The sequence below is a fragment of the Lissotriton vulgaris genome, chromosome 2_1 (genome assembly GCF_964263255.1).
Source record: "Lissotriton vulgaris chromosome 2_1, aLisVul1.2, whole genome shotgun sequence".
Lineage (NCBI taxonomy): Eukaryota > Metazoa > Chordata > Amphibia > Caudata > Salamandridae > Lissotriton > Lissotriton vulgaris.
Window position 1 is genome coordinate 1,329,745,528 of NC_141687.1, and position 22,245 is coordinate 1,329,767,772.

The 22,245-nt window shown below is 48.2% G+C and overlaps 1 protein-coding gene across 2 annotated transcripts in view; it reads left to right on the top strand.

Moving 5' to 3' along the window:
- Positions 1-22,245, top strand: part of CLASP1 (cytoplasmic linker associated protein 1) — a 1,635,412-nt gene that overhangs the window by 614,503 nt on the left and 998,664 nt on the right. For both annotated transcript variants that reach the window (XM_086957100.1, XM_086957101.1), the window contains exon 10: positions 13,934-14,010. In XM_086957100.1, the coding sequence (XP_086813226.1) occupies positions 13,934-14,010 (77 nt within the window). The remainder of the gene's footprint in view (positions 1-13,933; positions 14,011-22,245) is intronic.

The following is a 22,245-nucleotide window of genomic DNA, read 5'->3' on the forward strand; positions in this document are numbered from 1 at the left end:
TGAAGTTTCGCTGTGGTTCCGGCGTAGAGGGTGTTCCCGTAGTCCAGTCGGCTGGTGACGAGTACCTTGGTGACGGTCTTCCTGCTTTCCGAGGGGATCCATCTGAAGATCTTGCGGAGCATGCGCAGGGTGTTGTAGCACGAGGATGAGACAGCGTTGACTTGTCTGGTCATTGACAGGGATGAGTCCAGGATGAAGCCCAGGTTGCGTGCGTGGTCCGTCGGTTTGGGAGCGGTGCCCAGGGCCGGGGGCCACCAGGAGTCGTCCCAGGCGGAGGGTGATGATCCCAGGATGAGGACTTCCGTCTTGTCCGAGTTCAGTTTAAGGCGGCTGTTCCTCATCCAGTCGGCGATGTTTTTCATCCCTTCGTGTAGGTTGGCTCTGGCGGTGGTGGGGTCGCTGGTGAGGGAGAGGATGAGCTGGGTGTCGTCGGCGTAGGAGATGATGTTGAGGTTGTGCTGGCGTACGATGGCTGCGAGGGGGCTCATGTAGACGTTGAAGAGGGTTGGGCTGAGTGAAGATCCTTGTGGTACGCCGCAGATGACTTCGGTGGCCTCGGATCTGAACGGAGGGAGGCGGACTCTCTGGGTTCTTCCGGTGAGGAACGAGATGATCCATTCCAGCGCTTTTTCTCGAATTCTGATGTTGCTGAGGCGCTTCACTAGAGTTCGGTGGCAGACGGCGTTGAATGCCGCAGAGAGGTCCAGGAGGATGAGGGCCGCTGTTTCCCCGTTGTCGATCAGGGTTCTGATGTCGTCGGTGGCTGCGATCAGGGCGGTATCGGTGCTGTGGTTGGCCCGAAACCCGGACTGCGAGGGGTCGAGGGATCCGTTCGTCTCGAGGAAGGCGGCCAGCTGTTTGTTGACGGTCTTCTCGATGACTTTGTCCGGAAAAGGAAGGAGCGAGATGGGACGGTAGTTCTTGAGGTCGGTGGGGTCCGCCGTTGGTTTCTTCAGGAGGGCGGTCAGCTCGGCGTGCTTCCAGCTTTCCGGGAAGGTGGCTGTGTGGAAGGAGGAGTTGATGGTGTCTCGGAGATGGGGTGCGATGGTGGCGTTGGCTTTGTTGAAGACGTGGTGTGGGCACGGGTCGGTTGGTGATCCAGAGTGGATGGAGTTCATCGTGCGGGTGGTGTCTTCGGTGCTGATCGGGGTCCAGTTGCAGAGGGTGGTGGTGGCGGGCGTTGGTTCGGTGGTAGGGTGCGTGGTCTGTGCGTCGAAGCTGTTGTGTATGTCGGCGATCTTGCGGTGGAAGAACGAGGCGAGTGAGTTGCAGAGGTCTTGCGAGGGAGTGTTGTCGTTGTTTCCGGCGCTGGGGTTGGAGACCTCTTTGACGATGCTGAAGAGTTCCTTGCTGTCGTGGGTGTTGTTGTCCAGTCGTTATTTGAGTGCCGTCTTCTTAGTGGCGCGGATCAGCTGATGCTGTTTGCGGATGGCGTGCTTGAGGGCGGTCCTGTTGTCTGTGGTGTGGTCGAGCCGCCAGGCTTTCTCGAGGGTGCGGCAGTTCTTCTTGGATTCCTTGAGTTCGTCGGTGAACCAGGGGGTTTTCTTGCTGCTGTGTCTGCTGGGAGGGTTCTTTAGTGGTGCGAGGTCATCGGCGCAGGCGGTCAGCCACTTGGTGAGGTTGCTGGCTGCTTCGTTGGGATCCGTTGTGCTGGTGGGAGTGTTCTGGCTGAGGGAGGCGGTGAGCTGCTCGGCGGTGATCTTGCTCCAGCATCGGCGGGGGACCTGTTGCGGGTGGTGGTGGGTCGTGATTTTTTTGAAGCTGAAGTGGACGCAGCTGTGGTCGGTCCAGTGGAGTCCGGTGGCGTGGCTGAAGGAGATGTGCTTGCTGGATGTGAAGACTGGGTCGAGCGTGTGGCCGGCGTAGTGGGTGGGGGTGTTCACTAGTTGCTTGAGTCCGAGGTTGGCGAGGTTGTCCAGCAGGGCGGTGGTGTTTCTGTCGTTGTTGTTCTCCAGGTGAAAGTTGAGGTCTCCTAGGAGGATGTAGTTGGTGGAGGGAAGGGTGTGCGGGCTGATGAAGTCTGCGATGTGTGTGCGTGGTCCCGGTGGTCTGTAGATGAGGGTGCCGCGGAGGGTGGTCTTGGGGTCAGTGTATATCTGGAAGTGCAGGTGTTCAGCGGCGGTGAAGGTTTCGTCGGTGTTAGTTGAGATGCCGATGGTGTTCTTGTGTACGATGGCGATGCCTCCTCCCGTCTGGTTGACGCAGTCCTTCCGGGTGATCTTGTATCCGTCCGGGATGGCTATGGCGATGTCGGGCGCTGAGGAGGCGTTCATCCAGGTTTCGGTGAGGAAGGCGACGTCCGGTGCTGTCGTGTCGAGCAGGTCCCAGAATTCCACGGTGTGCCTGTGGATGGAGCGAGTGTTGAGCAGGATGCACTTAGGTGGTTGCTGCTGGTGCAGGGCTTGGCGGGGGCCGTGCAGGTCCGGTAGCAGGAGAAACGGCAAGCTTGGCAGGCGAAGGGTCCGTGGGTGCGTCTCGGGTGGCTCGGTAGCAGGCAGGGTTCCGGCCAGTGTTGAGTGTTGCGGCGTCGTAGGTCCGTCGGGTCGTCTTGCTTTGGCGGGGGCCAGGGGTCCTGGCACTGGGGGCGGTCCAGGCGCGGACGGGCGCAGACGGGCTTACCTTTGGTGCTCAATCGGTGCTCCCGCTGTGCGCGTCCGCTAACCTGTCGCTCCGGGGGCGTCATAAGTAAGGAGCCGGGAGGGAGGAGAAGCTGGGTGGCGGGAGCGGGGCGGCGAATGGAGTCGCAGGGGGGGCGGGGCCGCAGGGAGTCAGCTGCGGGAAATCCAAGGGTCTGCGGGCAGCGGAGATCCCAGGAGCTGCGGGCGGCGCTCGAGGGAAACTGCTACTATCAGTAGTGCAGTCAGAGTTTAGATTTACTTGGATCGCTCACCCTAATAATAAAGCCTTTCAATTATTGAACCATAAATACAAGTTTGAACAGCATTAACATATGGACAAAAATAATACCTTAACTGCAGACAGTGACCTTCCTTGATCCATAGAGTGGTATTCTAAACTGTCAGCAAAGGGTTTGTGCTGCAGGTGGTTGGGCCTACTTATCCCAAGGACAAAATACACATGAAAAGTTGTTGTCCTTGACCCCAAAGAATATGTCCTGGGCGTCTGGCTATAGGAATTCCACATCCCTGCCCTTGTGTAAGGCATTTTAAGTGGATGTGGAAGGTTACAAAAGTGAGGCACCTCTGGCCTATCCTGGGGTCCACACCACATCTCTGCTCCTGCCCCAACCTTCCCGCATAGACTGCTGGGACATTTCAGAAGGTGTCATCCAGGAGTCACTAGCAACATCTGCTCTGGGGGCCTCAGCTCCGCCCCCTGCTGACATCACTGTCAGGCCTTTGCCACCAAATCTTCAAAGGGAAGCACACTCCTGTGTTGGCTCTAGAATTCTGGGTTTCCTCCTTTGTTTAGTGGGCTTGGGATGGCCCATCCCTGGTACAGTGTTACAGCTGATTAATTGATTCAGAATTTTATCCCTACCCTTTCCCTCTCAGGAGCTGAGTAACGCACTGTTAATTGCTTCCTTTGTTCCTGCTGTTGGAGAAAAATGCAATTTTATCCAGTATTATGGGTGTCTTTAATAGATTCAAATGCCTGAATCATTCCCCGTCGTCGAGACGGGAGTCTCCGGTACATAGAAAAGTAATGTCCTATAGACATATATAGAGAAAAATAGGCCTAAGGGCCTCACCTTAGTAGCCTATCTATGTCTTTTTGTGAAAAGGACCAAACTCCAGAAGGTAGCCAATCAGCTATCACCTCCCTCTAGAACCTTCCTGTCAGGAGCCTCAGTCTCTCAGATTTTCTACTGCACGTTGTGCTAGGGAGTCTCCACCTGAGTTCTCCTCAGGTTTCCTTGTTTAAACTCTTTTCTTCTCAGAAATTGGATATTTTCTTAATAGTTCTACCATGGCTGACCAACAGAAGAAGGGTCTCTTCAGAGCTTGCTCTTCTTGTGGTAAGAAGAGGCTCCATATTGATGATAAGCATGAAACCTGCTTATACTGTCTTTATCCGGACCATACACCAAAAGAGTGTAGAATTTGTAGAACATTCTCTACAAAAACTCTAAAAGACAGAGAAGGACGACTACTACTCTGGCTGAACAGGCTGAAAACCAGAGACAACCTGGAGTCTTCAGAGGACGGTGAGATAGCTTCTGTTTCCTCTAAATTATCCTTGAAGAGGCCAAGGGTTGCTTCCCCTAGCCCTACAGACGTTTCTCCTAAAAAGACTGTCAAAAAGTCTTCAGAGGCAAAATCCACAACGTCTGACAAAGAGGTTCCTGCCTTCAGGAAGCCTGCGCCGTCGTCGACGACGACTTCGTCAAAGCTTTCCTCAGCGCAGAAGAAGACTGTGTCTCCAGTCTATGTTTCGAAGTCGATGGTGTCGGCGTCGTCAGCCTTCTCATCGATGACGACGACTACTCCATCGTCGACGGCGCGTAAGCCTGTGTCGTCGATTATCCTCATTAAAAAGCCATCGACGACGATAAAGATTTCGTCGACGACGTCGACGACGACATCAGTGTCAACGACGAAGCCAAAACCGTCAACGCCTACGCCGGCGACTAGGACACTCTCATCGACGAGCGTGCCGTCGACTAAGACATCGACGACGATGAGGACACCGTCGACGAGTGCACCGTCGACGAAGGTTCCGTCGATGAAGGTACCGTCAACGAAGGTACCAACGACGACGATGGATATTCAGTCGACGACGACACCGTCAACGACATCATCGACGACACTATGGAAGCAATCTGAGCTGATTTCTCCGTCGTCAGCTGCCATTCAGCCGTCTACGATCCCACCATCGAAGACTGGGCCATTAACACCAGCAGACGGCTTGCATCAAACCCCTCTAGGAAAAAAGGGCACAAAAAAGCCAATACACCAGACTTAACGTCTCCCAGTAGGGTGCAAAGGTTGCCCCCAACTTGACTACTGCAGGACGAGGACTCAGACGAGGATCTGGACGGACAGGCCACCAGTCCTTCACACCTAATAGTGAAGTGCCAAAGCACTGATGATGAGGGGGATGAAGTGGAATTACAGAAGAGACTGTGCATTCACAAGTCCAGACGCAAGTAACGCCAATGGTATGCCTTCCAGTGTCTATAGTTTCAGACTTCTTGATTCAAGACTACAAGCAGCGATTTCCTGAATCGACCTCTGCTCCATCAGAGGGGACAAATCCAGCTACATCTGGACCGACGCCATCTTCACGGCCTAGACCATCACCATTAGTGATCCGTCAGGAAAGAGAGCCAGTGCAGGATATCCCGTCTTCTGACGAGGAAGTTGAAGAACCGGAGGATGGAGAGGTCCAAGATGACCAGTCTGAGAATTGAGACGATGAGGACTACATCGCTCCTTCTCCTGCCAAACCTGAGCCTACTACCTCAGACTCACCGCCAGTGGACATTAGCGGATTTCACAACTTAGTGGAGAGAGCGGGCAAAAGATTCCATATGATGATGGAATCTCATGAAACAGACTGTTTCCTGTATGATTTTAAAGACCCGGTTAGGAAAACAACCAGATCAATTCCTATCATTGACCACATATGGGAGCAGGGAAAACAGCTGATGCAGACACAAGCCTCAGTCTCAGCAGTGGTGCCACGGCTGGACAAAAAATATAAGGCACCAACAACAGCGCCAGCTTGCCTTACTGGTCATCCCAAGCCAGGTTCTGTGGTTACCCAGGCGGCACAGAAAAATTCTATTAATCCGTCATCTCCATTGTCCGCTCCACCGGACAAGGAGGGCAGGAAACTAGACAGTATTGGCAAGCACTTTTCCACCACGTCGGCCATGACTTTAAAAGTAGCTAATTCCATTGCGCTACTGGGCCGCTACAACAGGCAATTGTGGGAGGATATTGCTCTGTAACTGGCGGAGCTACAAGACACCGTGAAAGAGGAGGTTCAATCGCTCCTTAAAGAGGGCCAAACATCAGCATCGGAACTTATTGATTGTGCGATGGATGTTGCAATGACCGGCTTCAGACAGCTGGCAGGGGCTGCGGTCTTGCGAAGGCAGGGGTGGCTTAAAGCTACATCTTTCCGCCAAGAGGTCCAAACTAAGGTACTGGACATGCCTTACGATGGCCAACACCTCTTTGGAGAGAAAATCGACGAGGCCCTACAAACGATCAAGAAAGATACTGACACAGCAAAGGCGCTTGGCACACTACAGTTTAGGAGCCAGTCCTTTCGAGGTAGCAGGGGGTAGAGGTCAATCCTCTTACAAAGGATCTTACCAAAACAAATCCACATACTCCTATAATCAGGGCCGGTCGCAATACCAACAGCGACAGCAGCAACAAGGTCGCCAGACCTCGTATGGAAAGTCCAACTACAGGGGAAAAAACCAAAGGAAAACCACTGGCGGACGCCAATGACCTTTTCCAGCAGCCAGTTCGTCCACAATCTCATTTTTTCAAACTTGGAGGAAAACTGACACACTTCCTCAACAATTGGAGATCAATTACAACAGATCGGTGGGTTCTCCAATTCGGACATTCCTGGAATTCAAATCAATTCCCCGACAACTCCTCCTCGCAAAATGCAACACAGGAATTTACGATTATTCCTTCAAGAGGTCTCTTCTATGTTGAAGAAAGGAGCAATAGAGCGAGTACCATCAGCTCACAGAGGAAAGGGATTTTATTCCCGCTTTCTGATACAAAAGAAAGGGAAGAAATGGAGGCCCATCTTAGATCTCAGGGCACTCAAGGCATTCTTGAAGAGTCAATCGTTCCGCATGGTTACGATCCAGGAGATTTTGGGGTTACTAGAGGAAGAGGACTTTATGACGTCTTTAGATCTGCAAGACGCATATTACCACATCCCTATTCACAAAGGCCACAGGAAATTCCTCAGATTCGCAGTGGCGGGTCAACACTATCAATTCTGTGTCCTCCCATTTGGCCTCAAGTCCGCACCTCGTATATTCACCAAGTGCCTCTCTCCAGTGGCGGCTTTCCTACGACAGCATGGACGCCAGGTCTTCCCATATCTGGGCGACTGGCTGGTGAAAGCACCATCTATGGCAGGCGCAGCCAAGTCCTCCAGCGCCTGTCTCAATCTTTTCCAGCACCTGGGCCTGACGCTCAATCACGAGAAGTCTACTCTACAGCCCTCCCCAGTTCTTACCTTTCTCGGAGCGACATTGGATACGGAATGTTCAAAAGCATTCCCATCTCAGGAGAGAAAGCACAAGCATATCACTCTGGCCACCTCAGTAGCCTCGAAGAAAACTTTACTGGTCCGTACTTTCAAATCCCTCTTGGGGATGATGTCCTCGTGTATCCTGCTTATTCTCCACTGCCGGCTCAGAATGCGCCCACTGCAGGAGGCCTTGACCAGGCAATGGACTCAAAGCACAGGTTCTTTCGAGGATCGCATTGTGATAACTCAGCAAATGACCAAGGCCTTACTCTGGTGGAGGTCGCTCAAGAACCTCTCACAAGGGCTACCATTCCTGCTTCCTGCAGCCCCACATGTGGTAAAAACGGACGCCTCTCTAGAGGGATGGGGAGCTGTCCTCCAGGAGTTGCAGATCAGCGGCAAGTGGACGGACCAGGAAACGCAGCTCCATATCAACCTCCTAGAGCTGAGGGCAGTTTTTCTAGCTCTGCAGGCTTTCCTACCGCGCATCAAGAACTCCCCAGTGCTAGTCAGGACCGACAACACTACGACGATGCACTACTTGAACAAGCAGGGAGGAACGCGTTCGCTCACACTATCTTGCGAATCGCTGAAAATCTGGAACTGGCTTGTGCTCCACAGTATCACTTTAAAAGCGGAGTATGTCCCAGGCAAGGACAACGTCCTAGCAGATGCTCTAAGCAGACAGAGATCTATGTCCCACGAATTGGAGCTCGACCAAGAGGTGCTAGATCACATCTTTTCGGAATGGGGGACACCGCAGATCGACCTTTTTGCCACCAGGGAGAACTCCAAATGCCGCAACTTCGCAAGTTGGCATCCCCAGTTAAGGTCCCTCGGAAATGCAATTTCCATCGCTTGGCGCAACGTTTTTGCGTACGCCTTTCCTCCATTCCCACTGATACCAAGAGTCCTCAGAAAGATGAAGACAGAGCACTGCACTCTGATTCTGATTGCCCCGTTCTGGCCGAGGCAGCATTGGTTCACGGACCTCCATCGCCTCTCAGTTCAGCCGCCAATCCGTCTCTGTCAACATCCATCCCTGCTCACGATGTCCAACGGCCAAGTACAGCACCCGAATCTGAAATCACTCAGGTTATCGGCTTGGCTCCTGAGTACCGAGAGTTCTGCCAGCTAGACATCCCACAGGAGTGCAAAGATGTCCTCGCGAAGGCAAGAACGAAGAGCACAAACAAAACCTATTACTTAAAGTGGAAACGCTTTTGCATCTGGTGTAAGGAAAAAGGTCTACATCCCTCTCAGGCTACTCCGGAGCAACTACTACCATACCTGCTACACCTGGCACAGTCGGGCCTTGCGCACGCCTCCATCAGAGTTCATTTGGCGGCGATTTCACAGTATACAAGAACTTCAAAAGGGCCCTCTCTCTGGTCACACTGGTTAATAAAACAGTTCCTTAAAGGACTCTTCAGATCCTTTCCTCTGCCACAGAGGGTTCCACGAACATGACATCTCAATGTGGTCCTCAACCAATTGATGAAACACCCTTTCAAACTCATCCACAGGGCAGACGTCAAATACATCTCCTGGAAAACAGCCCTCCGACTGGCACTGACCTCAGCAAGAAGGGTCAGTGAACTACAGGCTCTTTCCATGCAAGATCCCTTCATGCAGTTTAAGGAAGACAGAGTGGTTTTAAGAACTAATCCTCTGTTTATTCCTAAGGTCTCGTCGGACTTCCATTTAAATGAGCCTGTAGTCCTCCGATCATTCTTCCCAAATCCCAGCACTGCAGCTGAAAGAAATCTGCACTCTTTGGACATGAAAAGGTGTCTTAAATTTTACCTTGACAAGACAAAACAGTTCAGGAAAACAAATCAGCTATTTATCGCTCTTAGTAGACCAAGGAAAGGCATGCCGCTTTCCAAACAAAGTATTTCAAGATGGATATCTTCGGCAATTGCCTTTTGCCACAACAGAGCCGGACGGCCATTGCACTCCAAAGTAAGAGCTCATTCTACAAGAGCTGTGTCCACATCGGCTGCACTGTTCGCTGGGGTGCCAATACTGGACATTTGCAGAGCAGCAACATGGAAGTCACCGCATACCTTCACCAGGCACTATTGCCTGGATACGGAACTGATGCAGGATGCAGCAGTGGGCCAGGCTGTGCTTCGCCATCTATTCCAATGAGGTGAGCCTTCCTCCTTCCCGCCATCCTTCGCTGGTATGCACATTTATTTACTTATTTCTTGTTATTTATTGATGGCTCATAGTCGCATGATATGTATTATCTAAAGACTGGTTCCATCAGAAATGTGCATAATGTATTGCTTGCTACTCTGATTCAGGCATGTGAATCTATGAAAGACACCCATAATACTGGATAAGAAATGCGTTACTTACCTGTAACTGCAGTTATCCAGTATTGGTGTCTTTCATAGATTCACATGCAACCCTCCCGCCTCCCCTGGAAGGACTCACTTATTTCTCTAACAGTATTACGCCTACCTAGCTTGGTGCATACGAAAATCTGAGAGACTGAGGCTCCTGACAGGAAGGTTCTAGAGGGAGGTGATAGCTGATTGGCTACCTTCTGGAATTTGGTCCTTTTTACAAAGGGACATAGATAGGCTACTAAGGTGAGGCCCTTAGGCCTATTTTTCTCTATATATGTCTATAGGACATTACTTTTCTATGTACCGGAGACTCCTGTCTCGACGACGGGGAATGATTTAGGCATGTGAATCTATGAAAGACACCAATACTGGATAACTGCAGTTACAGGTAAGTAACGCATTTCAACTTCGTACAGCAGGGTGACCAAAGACTTGATCTCTGATCTTGTGGTGAGCCAGAGAAATATGACCATGCTGAATGACCCATAAGCTATACAGATATTTATGGGCAATTTGCAGATATTATTTTCCCACACAGGTTAAATTACAATTTGATATGTCACTGATGTCTTTAGGCTGAAGGCAAGCTCTGCTCTCTAAGGTAGACGTCCTCTTATGTGTATGATGGAGAGTCACTGCAGTCAAGACAGTAAACCACACTGACTTTCCTTATGAGTTCACACTAACATTATAAGGCCTACCCCAGGTCAGTATCAAATCCTTGCAGATTACCCTCTGTGCCAGCCTACCTGTGCGCAGTTACCGGGCTGTGCACGGCAGGAGTTTCCCGCCCAAAGCCCACTCACAGTGGAGACGTGTATGCACACGTGTTCAGGTGTAAGCAGCCAAGTGCCCCTTACCATTGCTGCGTCGCAGCGGCCTTATCGTAAAAGGTGGACACTGGTGGTAAACACTGGCAGTCCATTTACAGTGAGTTTACTGTGGGTGAGTTTCATCTATAGTAAAAAGGTCAAAAACCAGGTGATCAAAAAGCAATACATCCTGGCAGATTAGATGGGCAGAACGCATCACCTTACACAATGTATTCCTTTTGTAGCATAGTGCAGGCACTACACAAGAACTAATGTGATTAAACGGATATCACAGAACCCTGCGACTAGTCTGCAGGCCTCCATGCTTTATAGAAGCAGAACATTTTATTTGAAAGCAGCAGCATAAAACCTATTTAGTTTAGTGGAAAAGTAGTTACATGTTACTGTAACCTAAATACTTGTTCTATATTTTTATGCAGCATAGACGTTGGTAGCTGAATATAGGTCCCTTACTCCACTGACTCAGACAGCAGAATAATATGGGCCTCATTGCTAGTATTGACGATAGGCAGAAGAGCTTTGTTCAAAATATTTTGCCTCCCTGGCTTTTTGTATCCTTTTCCAACTACCCTCTTCCGTTTGTAATATCCAAACTCTGTTGACCACTTTTCTGTGGGATCAACAAACACCACGAGTTTCGTTTGCCAAGTATAGGCTGGGGATGTATGGTGCGTGCCTGGCTTGGGCTGATATAAAATTATACCATTGGACTATTCAGCTAATCCCGATTAACAACTGAGTACATGGAAATAGAAAGGACTGAGCGCTCAGATTGAAGCTTTACACTCTAGAGCAATATGACTTTACTATATAAAAAATGTATACCACAGAACTTTGTCATGGGTTACCAAACTCCCTTTTCTATGTGGGCATGAAGCATTAAAGTACATTAAGTGACCCTGCATTTTAACAGAAATCACCCCATTATGGAGGTGTACCTGGCTGCTTTACACTGGTTGCTTGGTTATTTTCCGTGTATAGTACCTGATTGGCGTATAGTCTGTATGACATATGATCTCATACTCACATAAAGCCTTATGTCAAACTAGCCGATAAATTCCAACTGCATGAATCTCAATTTTATCTGTACTTCCTGGCACATTAAGCTGGACAATTCCCCAGCATACAACCCATTGAAAGCTAAGCTAGTAGTGGAGGATCTGGGGAGAAGTGTTTCATGGTTATACTGTTATTTGTTAGTTGACTCACCTGCCTTTAAAACAGTAGTGGGAAGAGGGCGTAGGCCCGAATGATGAGGGTAACTGGACTGAAGCAAAAATGACGATCGGAACTCTGATGCAATTCAAATATTTACATAGAATCTAATGTAACCTAAATCGTATATGGAAGATAGTCAAACGACAATCTCTTGGCGGAGTTAGATGTGAACAATCCTGTGCCACCTATTTTTATTTTATATTTGACTGCCTGGGTATTTCCTAGAACTGGCAGGTGATCTCAATTATCCTGGGTGAAGTGGTGGGAATGGAGATCCCTATAGACCCACAGTTGGTGTTACTGGGGAATATTGATGAATGGGTGGCCCATTATGCAATAGAATCTTTTGGGTTTGGGCCTGATAATGGTCAAGATTCTGGCAACTACTACACCAACCCACATGTGGGAGATGGCTGAGAGGAATGGATTTTTTTGTCTTACAACGGAGGAGTTGATTTATCAGGCTCATGGGAGGCCAAACAAGAACTTCAGGACCTGGAGCAAGTGCTGGGACAATTATCATAACACTTTTAACTCAATGTAACCGTTTTCAAGTGTTTTTTCAGCTCACCCTTGCAAATACTGTTATGCCCCCTCGCTATGCAAAAAATTGCATTGGCCTGTAGTGCATATGCTGTACTGTAATCATGCTGTGGCTTCTTCCATTTTACCCGTGGCTGTTTTTATGGTTAAATTCCATTAAGAAGAGCTTATTAAAACAAATAGTTGTTCTGTAATTACCTGGGGCTTTTTGAAAGATTAACGTGTGTGTGTGTGGTTGTGTGTGGTTGTGTGTGGTTGTGTGTGTGGTTGTGTGTGGTTGTGTGTGTGTGTGTGGTTGTGTGTGGGTGTGTGGTTGTGTGTGGGTGTGTGGTTGTGTGTGCTTGTGTGTGGGTGTGGGTGTGTGTGTGTGTGCTTGTGTGTGTGTGTGTGTGCTTGTGTGTGTGTGTGCTTGTGGTTTTGTGTGTGTCTGCGTGTGGGGTTGCGTGTGTGGGGTTATGTGTGTGGGGTTGTGTGTGTGGGCTTGTGTGTGTGGGCTTGTGTTTGTGGGCTTGTGTGTGTGGGGTTGTGTGTGTGTGTGTGTGTGTATATATATAATTTTTTTACATGCATTGGGCAGTATCGTTTGAATTGTGGAAATGTGCAGCATTTGCCAGTCTGTTCGAAATGTTCTTAGTGAAAGGTCTCTCACCATTGTGTGATCAAGGTTCACTGTTTGGAGTTCAAAGTTGCCTATGGCTTTGTCTATGACTATCCAAGAAAAGGGACTTTCCAAGCATGTGCAGAGAAAATCTGAGATTTTGTTGTTGATGGATATATTATACATGTGCAATTTTCATTTGCTTTTGATTAATTACATTACATTTTAGCAGAATGGCATGTAATAATGCAAATTGCAAATCTGTCATTTTGCTCAATATTTTAGAACAAAGCACATCACAAACACTCATTTTGCACAAAACTGTGCAATAAAACAAAAGCACTCGGAACGAGTTGTTCACATTCTGTTGTTCCCTTGCTTTCTCAGTACATTTTGTACTGCAAATGGTGCATTAGCTTTCAATTTCTACAGGAAACTGTTCATAATTACAAGAAGTGGCGTAATGACGTAATTTGTGAGTTTTACATAATAGGCATAACCCAAAATGCATAACACAGAACTCCAAAAATTATGGTTTTACACTGGCCTAATATAAATTTCGCCCAGACCTATTAAAAACGGAACCCTTAATTGCATTAAAGTAGGAGGATAACATTTGAGTGACGTAATTTATTAAGAATTTTCAGCGACAGTCTCCTTCCCCTTCTCAACATTCCTTGACAAAAACAGTGGTTTCCGCAAGTCCGCTAATCTCTGTAAAACAATCCGAGAATTTTCGCAAGAACGAGGGCATGTGCCGAAATGACAACATTGGGTGATGCTGGAATCCGAAAGAACAAGAAAAAAATACAGTAAAATGGGATGGAGCTAGAGCCAAGTTAATATACAAGTAAACAAAGAAGGCAGGGCAGAGGAGACTGATCTGTATGATGAAGCTCATGAACAGAATCCCCTTAAAATTACATTTGTAAACAAAGAAAGGTCGGATTGGATTACCAATCTCACTGCCTTTAATAAGATGACAGAGTTCTCTTCAAATGCTTGAAAAAGTCCTGCTTGTTGCAAGTCTGATCCATTAACACTATCGTATATGAGGTGCAGTAATGCATTGTGCATTACCAATTTTGAGATACTTTGAAATGCTTGTGATAGAACTGTTTGTTGAAATAGATTCTGTTTTAGCACTTCTGTAGTGCATGATTGCATTTATTTGCTTTGTCTAGGAGCTGCTAAAGAAGGAGCAGGAGCTGTGGATGAAGATGACTTTATCAAGGCTTTTGAAGATGTCCCAACAGTGCAAGTATGATATAAAATTCTGTCATCTTAAACTATTTTGCATTTATACATCAGTACTTTGAATATTCTAATGTGATAAAATATGATCCTTTAGGCTTTACGTCAGTTATGGGATGATAATATTTGTATTAATCTGCTCTGTTAAACCAGTGTTGTCTAACAAAGTTTTGTAATAAGTTTCTTAGGAGAGGCCTCTTGTAAAGCACCAAAAATGTCTAGAGTAGGCTCTTGAACAGGGTGTAGTGGTAGAAGGTCTAGTCCTTTTCTATCTTGTTGGATTGAGCTTCGGAGATATCTGCCACGATTAAGGTAAAACGTTTGTAGAACCTTATGCAGCCAAACAGGCTATTAATCAGTGACAATATAACCTTCTTATAGTAGGGACATAACATTGCCAGAATGCCAATTAATGAGCTTGAGCATGTGTTGGTTAGACAATATGCAGCGAAATTGATAGCACTTCTCTGTCTTCAAACAACCTTTCATTAAAGCTACCTGTGTAGAGGAAAGTTTGGAACATTGTCCACGTCAGTATTATTTTGCAGCTTTCAGTAGAGGGATTTTTAGGTAAATAATAAGATGCACATTTAGCAAGACTGATGATTGGCACAGGTAATTGTTTGAGCTGATGTGATATAATTTGAAGTTTGAAAGGGATCTTAGTCCAGAGCAATTGTAGTTCATATACCGTTAGATACCGTACCATTCTAAACCTCCTATTTTTTATTTAAAGTCTTTGGACAGATTGGAAAGCGTATGGATTTAAGGGAAGAATCTTTAACACTGTAGCAGGACAACATCGATTGCATTTAAAGATAAAAAAAACTACAGTGAGTTAATGAACTCACAACATCTTTAATTACTCTACCATGTTCACTCATACACAACAAAGAGAGGGGGGTAAGGGACTTGCAATGATAACCTTGTCACATAATCAGACGTTAACCACCAGCATTTTGTATTAGCAGAAGGGTCCGCATAGTATGAGCTCTGCATATAGAAATTTGATCGAAACACTTGAACATACTATGCTGCATGGCCATAGTATTGTCAGACTGTGTGCTATGCAAATTGCAATAATTTAATGACATAACAGGATTTATTTAAGTTCTTTTGTCCGTGTGATTGGCCCTTTATTCGTGTAATTTGCCCATAGTCCAGTGGCCTGAACAGTTTTACATCACGTTTAATACTATTGTGAAGACCTTTTAATTTATTACAAAGAAAACCGCAGACACTTCTTGTTTTGCTTAGGAGTTTGATGCATTTTTGAAACTTAAATCTTTTCTTATCATGTCAGTGTACTCTTCAAAGTGCCATTTTGGTTTTAAAAAAAGGTGGGGTTGCTATTGGGTTGATACGGGTTGAGTATATGGAAACAATGGCCCTATCTAAATAGACATAGAGGTTATGCTGTTGGTGTAGGAGAGTAGGGTCTGCAATCCTATGGTCACCCCCGATTTTTGCTTTTTGCTTCACTGGTTTACGACTTTCCCTGGCTGTGGGCCTGCTAATCAGACCCACAGCCTAGCTGTTCTCTCTCTAAATTGACAAGCATGTACCTTAGGTCCATTTACTGATTGGTACTGGGCCACCTTATCAGTCCCTGTATAGCATACCTTAGGTATCCAGGGCATAGGTGTACCCAGGGCCTACCAGGGGCTGAAGCATGTATTATGCCACCCCTGGCTGGCCATCCAAATCTGACACAACTGGCTGCACGACAGCTGGGGCAAGGTGGTGTAATCGCCCTTTGCTGTAGATATAGTATCTCTATATCTAACCCTAAAAAGGACACATATATTCCTATCAGTCACTCATATGGCAGGCCTTAACAATCCTGAAGGCAGAGTGCTTGGAATTATGTGAGATGGTGCTCTGGCATGAGCTGAGCCCTTTTGCAGCTTGCGGAACCAAGTCCTAATAGCGGTTCCATGATAACGCGTACCATATACTCTTAAGTGCATTATAATCCTCGCGGTTATTTGCTAACTTTGGTATCGCATTATCAAAACATGTCGAGTAAGGTGTCATACGAATTGGAATACTAACCCCTCGCCAATTCTGGCGACGGGGTTAGCATTCCACCCTTCTAGAGGGACACGACATGTATGTAACTGTGAACCCCGGTTAAAGTTAATTCGAGCCTCAGCATCACAAAATGGATGCTGCCACCACAGACACAAGTCTGACCTCCTGCTGCTGGGAGTCCTTCCAGCGAGGGAGGCTTGGACAAAGGGTTTCCTGCCTTGGGAGGTGCTAGCACCACCCCAGACAGGATTTTGTGTATTAGGTAGGACAGGGCTGAAAGGAACGAGACATGCCTGGGGCATACAAGGTGTCCCTGTGCATATGCCGGTCCAAACCAGTTCCTGGGGCACCCCAGCCCCAGAGCTGGCGCAGGACCGGACAAAGGAAAGGGGGTGTAACCACCCCCCTTCCTGGTCCCACCCAGAGGAGGGACCTAGTCGTAGTGCAGCCCCCTTTAGCCGAATAAAGGTAGGAGCTGGTCCCATTCCAAATCAGATTAATCTTGACAACTTCCACGAAGAAACTCTTGACCTTCGACCTCCTGATTACCAGAAGACTGAAGAATCTCCCCTATGGTCAGGGAGTGACCATCCTGCTTCGCAGGCACCATCAAGCTCCTGTGCGGTTTGCTGCAGAGTCCTTCCATCCCGGAATCCGACGACCCAGCTCGACAAGACCCAGACCTCCAGACCTCTCTGACCTCTACCCACATCCACAGCACAGCTGGGACCCGTGGGTGCGACTAGCAACGTGGAGACGGCCATCTTGCGAAACCTGCACAGCGCTTCCAGCACGACCGCCGAGGGATCCTCGAGTGAGTGCATTGGGGTCCGAGAAGCCCCACACCGACGCAGCTCCTGCACCAAAGACCAGCCCCCCAGCATCCACGAGATCTGCGTGGGGCCCTTTTGCCGGGTTGCTGCTTGTCCTGTTGTCTGGTCACTTGCCGGCTGGCTCGGGACCTCTAAGACGACGACCCGAAGAATCCAACACTGCTAGTCTGGTCCCCCAGACTGGCCCTTGCTTCCCTGTGAATGAGAAGCACCCCGGACCCTCCTGGTCCGCACCAGATGCCATCTTTGTTCCACCGCGTGGTATGCATTAGCCAAGGCCTGTTGTCCAGATCGACGATCCGACACCGCCAACAGCAGCAGACTACGTGGGACAGCTCGTGCCTCCAGCCTGGTCGTGAAGAGCAGCTCCTGGTCCACGCAGCTACAGAGAGAAGCGACCCTTCCTTCACCTGACTGCGGCGACAGCATCTGGTTCCCTCCTGGTTCCAGCACCGTCACTGGCTAGTGACCGAGACTCTGTCCCCTTCCCTTTCAGGACTCCTTCTTCTAAGTTCCATCCTTGGAACCACCGGACTCCTCCATCTGGCTGCCTGCCAGCAACTCCTTGTTTCAGGCATCACCGGGATCAACACAGCAAACCTGACGCAACTTCAGCCCTTTGCACCCGCAGCCTGTGGGTTAGGTAACTAAAGCTTCTAGGTGCTGAAGTCTGTGTACACTATCCTAGTGTTCAGGTCCACTGTTGTTTTCCCTCCATCCAGCCGGGTTCGTCCGGAATCCGTAACTTTCTAAACTGTACGATACATAGACGTTGTTACGCATCCCGCGTGAGAGTTTCCACTCTGCACGTGAGTCTGGTGGGCCTCCTGCTCCTTACTTACCTAGTTTGTAGCATAGGCCCAGCGATCCTCCAGCCTCTGGATCTCCTTACAGTACTTTCCTTCCTCGCATTCCATTGTTTTGAGTATATGGTTGGTCGTGCCCCTAAGGCGCACTTGTAAATATTGTGCAAACTCGTATTTCCATTTAGTATTGTCATGTGCTTAGCCCTCTGATCTCATAAAGAGTTCAGAGGTGTATGTTAGTTAATAAATATCTGTTTATTTTCATAACAACCTGTGTGGTGTCCTTTCACTTGGTATTCAAGGGGTTATATGTGGTAAAACAGCTGGCTTCACATGCCATTCAGAGTTTAGCCTAAAGACTGCTTTTGTCCACGCTACTAGGATAGCTGGTCTATAAGGTTGACTTACAGCCAATCACCATAAGGGTTGTTTGGACTGATACAAGGTGATCACTAGAACTAGTGAGCATCATATATCAGGCCAACTTCTCACATTAGTGTGCAGCGGTTGGGATTTGAGCTTGCTGTTGTTTTTACCAAATATAATCTTGAGATATCATTTGAAAGATCACATAAGGTACCATAGGTACATATAACAAGCTTAGAAATACTCTGAGTTCTACTGAACCAGCTGTTGTAGTAGAAAGGGAGTAGCACACCCTGACTACAACTCTTAGCAAGGGATCAGTAGGTAAACCCATAGTGTAGGTAAGTGCACCACTTACACCTCACTAGAAGCATGTCTACCCATGGAGAGTCTTCAGAGACTCCCCTTGTGGTTGTTGACCTTCCACAGGTCACTTCCAGATATGCAGCCCTTAGCTTCCAGGAGATGAGACAATTGTGTACCTCCAGGAAACTAAAACAGGGTTCTAACCCTACCACTCCTTTTCTGATAGGTCTCTTAGAGACATATGATACCAGAAGGGCTTCTAACACAGGCCCCTCTAATCCAGATGGGAGCATGTCCCCCTTAGAGGGAACCCTTGGGGACCCTGACCTCAACCTCCATGGAGCAGACAGTGAAGAGGAGGAAGAGGAACAGGAGTTGTCAGGGGTTGAGGCAGACAAAGGTCCAGTAGTAGTCAGTAGGCTCACCAGGACCAACTTAAGCATACATGAGAATGGAACTGGGGTACCCCCAGGCCCACTCTCAGGCAGGCTTAACATTGGGAATAGACGAGTTAGGTCTCACTCCAGAGGCTCTAACAGATCTATTCACACCCATGTCTCTCAGGCATCTTCTCAGAGAGGGATGGCATCCCCTCAGAGAAGAGAGCATGAAGCTAAGATGAGGGAAGTCAATCTGAGGATTGAGAGGGAAGAACTTGCCCTTGCCAAAGAAAGACTTGCCTTTGCCAGAGAGCAGAAATTGAGTGGGGCAGACCCCACTGGTGGCAGCATTATCCCTAGAGATAAAGACAGGAGTTCTGATACTAGACACCTGAGTAAAATAGTGCCCCCCTTTAAACAAGGGGATGACATCCACAAATGGATGACTGCTTTGGAGAGGGCCTGCAATGTCCAGTAAATCCCCCAGAGTCAGTGGGTAGCTATTCTGTGGCTCTCCTTTGAAGGTAAAGGTAGAGATAAGCTCCTCACTACTAGAGCTGAGGATGCTAACAATTACCAAGTCCTGAAGAATACACTGATTGATGGGTTTGGCTTAACAACTGAGCAGTACAGGTTGCTGTTCAGAGACACCCAGAAAATTCAGTCTCAGGATTGGGCTGACTTTGTTGATTGTGCCACTAAGGCTTTTGAAGGCTGGTTACTGGGAAGTAAAGTTACTGATTACACAGGATTGTATAACCTAATTATGAGAGAACAAATCTTAAGTAATTGTCAAAATCAGTTGTTGCGTCAGCACCTTATTGACTCAGATCTGACCTCTCCCCAAGAATTGGGAAAGAAGGCAGACAGATGGGTCAGGACAAGGGTCAAGCAGCAGAACCAGAACCAGGGTGGTGGCCAGAAGAAAGCAGACCAGAAGGGTAATGAGAATAAGCAAAATGACAAGAAGTCTTCAACAGGGCCCCAACAATCTAAGGAGGGTGGGTCCCAGAATTCACAAAAGAAGAATAATAATGGTCAGAAGAAACCATGGTGCCAATACTGTAAAAGTAATACTCACTGGTTTAGTGAGTGCACCAAGAAAGGCCCATCTCCTACCACTACTGCCCCTAAGGCACCTGCAACCCCTAGTTCAGTTAATAGTGGTAGTGTTCCCCCTAAGGCTATAGTGGGGTTGACATTGGTATCTGAGGCAGGCTCTGACCTAGTCAGAGTACCTACCCAGGCTGTTCTTGTTTGTACTGGGGACATGGATTTGACCCCTACAATAAGCCCCAGTACTCTGGGCAAGTACAGGCAGACGCCTTTAATCAATGGAAAAATGGCTCAGGCCTACAGGGACACATGTGCCAGTGTCACTATGGTGACACCAGCATTTGTGGACCCTGGACAGGTAATACTAGGTTCAGACTACCTAGTGACCAATGCTAGCAATGTCACTACCAACTATAGTATGGCACTTGTTAATTTCTCCTGGGGAGGGGTAAATGGCCTCAAAAGGGTTGTTGTTAGTTCAGACCTCCCAGTGGACTGTCTTTTGGGCAATGATTTGGAATCCTCCCTATGGTCAGATGTGGAGTATAGCACTCATTTGGAAATGTTAGGTTTGTCAGCACATGTCTTTGCTGTGACTAGGTCACAGGCCAAAAAATGCCCAGCTGAACTAGTGCTGGATCCTGGAACAATAGACCAGACACTAACCAAGAGTAAGAACAGTAGGGTTAAGGCAGTGCCTTCCCCCTTGCCTCAAGATGATGAGCAGCTCTCACAGGAGACTGACCCAAAGACCCCAGAAGGAACTGTCCTAGAAGAACTTGAGCCTGAACAGGTTGAGTTTCTTGGGACAGGGGGACCTTCCAGGGCAGACTTGAGACAAGCACAATTAGACTGTTCATCTCTTGAACCCCTCAGACAGCAGGCTGCTGCTGAGGCTGCAGGGAATGCCACAGGTGCCCATAAAGTGTATTGGGATGATGGACTCCTTTACTCTGAGGCAAGAGACCCCAAGCCTGGTGCTACCAGGAGGCTGGTCATCCCCTTGTCTCTGAGAGGTTTCCTTCTCACCTTGGCCCATGAAATTCCTCTTGCAGGTCACTTAGGCCAGAACAAGACCTGGGAAAGACTTGTCCCACACTTTTACTGGCTCCATATGTCTGAAGACAAGAGTTTTGTCGCTCATGTGTCACCTGTTGGACCAATGGACCCCCAACAGCATCTGGGCACAGATTTATACTGGTGGTAGTGGATCATGCCACCAGGTATCCAGAAGCTATTCCCCTTAGGACCACTACAGCTCCTGTTGTGGCCAGGGCCCTACTTGGAGTTTTCTCCAGAGTGGGGTTTCCTAAGGAGGTTGTCTCTGGCAGAGGTGTGTTGTGCCTATCACTTTAATGTTATCCCTGTTTAGAGTGTTATGCCAGTATGTATTCCATGTTCTCTCTTACCTGCATGGTGCAAACTTCATGTCAGGATACTTGACTGCTATGTGGAAGGAGTGTGGTGTCAACTACAAGTTCACCACCCCCTATCACCCACAATGCAATGGGCTTGTTGAAAGGTTCTACAAGACCCTCAAAGGGATGATAAAAGGGTTACCTGAAAAGCTTAGGCGAAGATGGGACATCCTTTTACCCTGCCTTCTGTTTGCTTACAGAGAGGTCCCACAGAAGGGGGTTGGTTACAGCCCTTTTGAACTTCTCTTTGGGCAGCCTGTAAGAGGACCCCTGTGTCTTGTGAAGGAAGGATGGGAGTTACCTCTCAAAAGGCCTAAACAGGATATAGTGGACTATGTACTTGGTCTCCGCTCCAGGATGGCAGAGTACATGGAGAAGCCATCCAAAAACCTTGAGGCCTGCCAAGAACTCCAAAAAGCTTGGCATGACCAAAAGGCTGTCCTTACTGTTTACCAGCCTGGACAGAAGGTGTGGGTGTTGGAGCCAGTGGCCCCAGCAGCTCTCCAAGACAAATGGTCTGGACCCCATACTATCATTGAACAGAAGGGAGAGGTCACCTATCTGGTAGACCTTGGAACTCCCAGGAGCCCTCACAGAGTACTTCATGTGAACAGGCTCAAGGCATTTGTCAACAGGGAAGACATGGGCTTGCTCATGGCTACAGATGAGGGACAGGAGGAAGAGAGTGACCCTCTCCCAGACCTGCTCACTCAGAACCCTGATGATGGGTCAGTAGATGGTGTAGTCTTTTCTGACAGCCTCTCTGAGCATCAACAAGAGGATTGTAAACAGGTTCTTCAATCCTTCAGACAAATGTTCTTTCTGACACCCAGTCAGACAAACTGGTGCACCCATGAGGTGGACACTGGTGACAGTCTGCCTAAATCTACAGGCAACCTGACCACGTCAGGGACTGTATCAAGAAAGAAGTACAGAAGATGTTGAAATTGGGAGTCATTGAACCCTCAGAGAGCCCTTGGGCTAGTCCTGTAGTTCTAGTGCCTAAACCTCACACCCAGGATGGTAAGAGAGAGATGAGGTTT